Source organism: Plectropomus leopardus, unplaced genomic scaffold (assembly GCF_008729295.1).
Source record: "Plectropomus leopardus isolate mb unplaced genomic scaffold, YSFRI_Pleo_2.0 unplaced_scaffold4973, whole genome shotgun sequence".
In the NCBI taxonomy this organism is placed as follows: Eukaryota; Metazoa; Chordata; class Actinopteri; order Perciformes; family Serranidae; genus Plectropomus; species Plectropomus leopardus.
In genome coordinates, this window is record NW_024654582.1 from 1 (window position 1) to 5201 (window position 5201).

At 38.8% G+C, this 5201-nt stretch overlaps 1 protein-coding gene across 1 annotated transcript; it reads left to right on the forward strand.

The window, feature by feature from the left end:
* Positions 1–598: 598 nt before the first annotated feature.
* On the forward strand, positions 599–4886 carry LOC121939518 (BRCA1-associated protein-like; the record flags this gene model as incomplete). Its single annotated transcript, XM_042482535.1, has 7 exons — positions 599–760; positions 1238–1469; positions 1725–1914; positions 2641–2754; positions 3581–3729; positions 4582–4657; positions 4748–4886. Coding segments are annotated over 7 exons (1062 nt in total), but the record flags the coding sequence as incomplete, so codon positions are not given.
* Positions 4887–5201: the final 315 nt, after the last annotated feature.

The following is a 5201-nucleotide window of genomic DNA, read 5'->3' on the forward strand; positions in this document are numbered from 1 at the left end:
AGTGTTTTCTAAAACAATATAAAATGTACTATCACAACCAACATTTCAGAAAGCAAAATATCATTTCATAAACACTACAACATTTACCAAAACAACACCTTTCAGAAAACAAATCACTTTAGTGAGACTCAAACTGGAAAAGGTGTGTACTACTGTCAGTGATTCCTTGTTGCTGGGTTAGAGTTAGAAATGAAACTTCAAATGGTTGTATTTTGTATTTATTTTAAATATCCTCTGAACCTTAAATCCTGCTGGCGGACTTGAAAGGCATTTTTTCATAATCACACCATTTTTCATATCTAGAAATGTTCAATGGTCTCTCTACACAAAATATTTAAGCAGGTTTTGCATGTTGCTTAAGAAATTGTCATTATTTATTTTTTTTGTGATAACTCTTATCTCCTGTGCTGTTTGCTTGTTGCATTTGCTCCAATACCAACTAAATTTTGTGTACATATATTTATTAATGGATGGAGGGTGATGTATTTTGCTTCAGAGGCTCAAGGAAAAAGTTTTTGTAGCTTCAGAAAAACAACGTCGCCACTCTCCTCTGATAAATAAAGCACAGTCCCTAACAGAAGCTGTCTCTTGTGTCCAGTTGAAGGCATGTCCGATGAGGAGCTGCAGGAGAAAGCTTTGGGTTTAGCCAAACACACTCTGAGTGGGAAGACGGATCTGGAGAGAGCGGTTGTGCTGCACCAGCACCTCGGGAGCAGAGCCATGGGGGACATGGTGATCGAGACCTTTGAGCCCAGTCCAGGTGAGGACGTCCATACTGGATTAAAACCAACAGGAACTGGGGCGTCCGGTGGCTCAGTGGAGAAAGCAGGCGCCTCATATATGAGGGCAGTGTCCTTGCCGCAGCGGCCGCGGCTTTGAATCCAGCCCACGAATCTTCTGTCTCCAATAAAGGCAAAATGCCAAAAAATAATCTTTAAAAAAGAAAGCATAGCAGCTTTATGGAAACTTAAATTAAAAATAAAATAAAAATAATAATAATAAATAGATAAATTAATTAATTTAAAACAAGGAAAAAATGTGCAAAAAAAAAAAATAATAAACAAAAAACAATTTTTTTCTCTCTCTTTTTTTTTTTAAATTATAGATTTATTTATTCTATTTCTGAAGAAATCAAGCCAATTTACTTATGTTTGAAAGGGTTAACAGAACTATAGACTATCACCAGACTTTGGCTTTAGATGCATCAGATGATGAAAGTGCTTCTCTGTCTCTGCAGATAAAGGAGGAGGCGAGGACCCCGGAGGTTCGTCAGAGCAGGACAGTGACGCTCCGGCGGCTCAGACTGAAGCCGACAGTCTGGAGGTCACCGAGGGTTCTCAGGAGAACGGCGAGGCGACCAGCGCTGCCCCCGACTCGCCCTCCAAGCAGCTGCCGGACCAGATCTCCTTCTTCAGCGGGAACCCGTCAGTGGAGATCGTCCACGGCATCATGCACCTCTACAAGACCAAGTGAGTCTCTCCTGACGTTTGTCCATCACTTCAGAGGTCGTCTGCTGCTTTAACGTGTATGTTTTAACTTTTTTTTCTGATTCTGAAGTTCAGGCAGAAAAAAAAATAAACAACCAAAAAAAAGGCACAAGACTAGACAGGGACGCCAGATGAACACAACCTTGAAAAAAATCCATGAAAGAGCTCCAGTAAATTAAAATTGTGCGTTGTTTCTTGTATCGGAGCTTTTCTAAAGGCGTTTTTATGTTGCTGCAGTAAAATGACGTCACTGACGGAGGACGTGAGACGCAGCGCGATGGTGTGCATCCTGACGGTCCCCGCCACCATGACCAGCCACGACCTCATGAAGCTTTTGGCTCCTTTTAATGACGTCATGGAGCACATGAAGATCATACGGGACTCCACCCCGAACCAGTACATGGTTCTCATCAAGTTCTGCTCACAGGTGAAATCTCGGCCGGATTACAGTTTCTTTTTATCTGAAATGAAGTTTTTAGGATTGGAGGACTGAAACTGACAAAATCAGAAAAAAGTAAATAAATAAAAATGCCAATAATTATTTTATTTTTCATTTTATTTATCAATGTATTCATTTTTCCCATTTAATTTTTCAGTCTATTTATTTTCATATTTATTTGCTTATTTATTTATGTATTATTTTCCATTTTGCATATTAATTCACATATCTCCCATTTTATTTTTTACTTAACATATTTATTTATTCATTTTAAATGTATTTAGTTATTTGTGAAATTATTTATACATTTATTTCTGAATTATTTTCCGCAATTGCCTCCCCTTCAGTTTATTTTTTAAAGCATATTTACCTTTACCTTTTTCCTGTTCCACTTCCTGAGGGCACATTTATTTATTTATCTTTTATTTTTCTCAGTTTCCATACTGAGGAGGTTTCTGTATGTTTTTTGTTTCTGTTTTTGTCTAAAGATCAGTTGATCTGAGTTTTCAGTTTCGGTGTCATCGGTAACGATTTCATGCTGTGGGGGGAAGTTGAGGCTCACGGATGTGACGTGCTGTTTCCTCAGTCACACTGTTAGTTTGCAGCTTTAGACTTTGGACTCTGTGATGTATGTGGAGTTTTTCTGCATCAATATTTTTGACTTTAGTCGCTGTCTGATTTAATGCCGCTCGTCTTGTTTCTGTCTCATTTCAGGCAGACGCAGACAGTTTTTACACGGCGTGTAACGGCCGCCAGTTCAACTCCATAGAGGACGCCGTGTGCCAGCTGGTCTATGTGGAGCGGGCCGAGGTTATAAAGTCTGAGGAGGTAAACACACCCACGAAAACTGACTATTAACCCCAATTTATTCCTCAAACCTGGAGCTGCTCTAATTAGTCATTAAACAGTTTGTCAGCCTACAAAAAGTGATCAGCATCTGTTTCGACCATATTGGCATTTTTGAAGCAGAAGCGTTCAGTGAAAACTTATTATGTGTAGTTTCTTTAAGCTCTTTATTAACCCTTTGAAACCTGGAGCAACATCACTTTTCTCGTGCTGCTTTTAGACAATTTTCACAAGTATTTAAATTTTTGAGCGCCGAGCTGATGGGTGTGATTTCTTTCAAAAACGTGTGGAAAAAGGCAATGAGCAACTTGGTAAGAAATGTTCCCCAAATTGCATTTAATTAGTACATTTTGAAAAAAAAAAAAAAAAAGGGAAAATTTGTAGGGAAACACCAAAAAAGCAAGGGAAAAATATTTTCTTAATCATAATTGTTACATTTTTAAAAATAGTGTTAAAGAATTATACATTGTCTTAGTCTTTTTGCCTTGTTTTTTGTTTGTTTAACATTCCTATTTTACCTCTTTTTTTTTTTTTTTTTTTTTACTAATTTTCAGGTAATTTTCTTGTATTTTTTTTTTTTTTTTTTTACTAATTTCTTGCTAATTTTTGGTTCATTCTTTATTTGTTGCTCAATGTTTCTTTTTTTAAAGAAAGGGTTTACCCACAATATGTCCCATATTTCTCAGGCTTTAAATAAATGAATGAATGAATGAAATTTCCTCGGGGTGGGTCGAATAAAGAATGACCTTAATAACTTGTGATCTCTCGTCACTGATCACCTCTCTCTAAATTCTCGTTTCCTCGTCAGGGAGCCAGTCTGCCGGTGATGGAGCTGACCGAGCTGCCAAAGTGCACCGTGTGCCTGGAGAGGATGGACGAGTCCGTTAACGGCGTCCTCACCACTCTCTGCAACCACAGCTTTCACAGCCAGTGTCTCCAGCGCTGGGAGGACGCCTCGTGAGTTCACGCACACGCACGCACACACACGCGCACACACACACACACACACACACACACACACGAATCACCACACTGTCCTGTGTTTCTGCGTGTTAGAGATCAGCTCATTTCTGACCTCTTTTTATGGGCATGTTTATATAAAAATCAGGGCTTTGTGATTTATTTATTTTATGTATTTATTTTTGCTGTTTTTTTATTTAGTTTAAACTGATCTGGTGTCTGCAGGAGCGAATTCTTCTTAATGTATAAGGACGAGACATCGTCACATCAAGGACGAGACATCGTCACACTCATTGAATCGTCATGAGTCCTCTCAGAGGATTTAGTGACAAATTTAATGGCCTGGCAGCTGTTATCTTACGTTTTAAGAATTGTAAATTGTATATAACACTATAATTTTGGCTGGACTTTTCTGGATTATGCAACAAATTTAATACAATTTCTATTTTTCTTTCCTTTTTTCTTTTTTTTCTTGTTTTTTTCCGTTTTATTTATTTATTTACTTGTTTTATTTTTGGGAGGCGAGGGCGGGATGGGGGTATTTGATCTGTTTAGTAAATTTAGATGTTCACTGTTTTTGACATCTGTATTTTTTTGTTTTAAGATATAAAAAAAAAGAAATAAAGTGTTTAAAAACATAAAGAACTGATGTACAAACATGTAAATAAAGGAACTTTCTCACTGACGACAGAATCACGCGCTGCTGTCTCACCTGACTCTTGGTCCGCTGGTTATTTCTCCGGCCTTCATGTCATGTGATGTTTGTTTTTGTCCTCTTTTTGTGTATTCATCTGCATCACAAAGGACACGTGGGACAATAGATGAATGTGTGTGTGCTGTGTTTTTCAGGTGTCCTGTGTGCAGGTACTGCCAAACACCAGAACCGGTCGAAGAGAACAAGTGCTTTGAGTGCGGCGTGCAGGAGGTAACCGAGAGTCAGTCCGTCTGTGTGTTTTATGTCACTTTTGTTTTTAACTGAACCTTTTCTCACGTCGCATTTCTCCGCTCTGTGCAGAACCTGTGGATTTGTCTGATCTGCGGCCACATCGGTTGCGGTCGTTACGTCAGCCGGCATGCGTACAAGCACTTCGAGGAGACGCAGCACACCTACGCCATGCAGCTCACCAACCACCGAGTCTGGGACTACGCAGGAGGTATGTAACGCCTGCAAACGTAAAACGAATCTGCAGCTTTTTAACGTAATAATCCCACAAACGTAATGGCAATTGCTAACTACAAACGTAATATAAAATTTCCTGCAAATGTAAAATGTAATGTGGGAATTCTGTAAACTGACAATGAATGAGCTGCTGCATCCAGTCTGTATTGCACATAATTATGTTTCTGTAAGTTATTTATAACTTACAGAAAGTGCTGCTTCAACACGTTTTGACCCGCTCTGCCCAAACCTGCTCGAACCCATTGGCTGGTGTTTGAGTTAATAAACAAATTACTACAACAAACTTTTC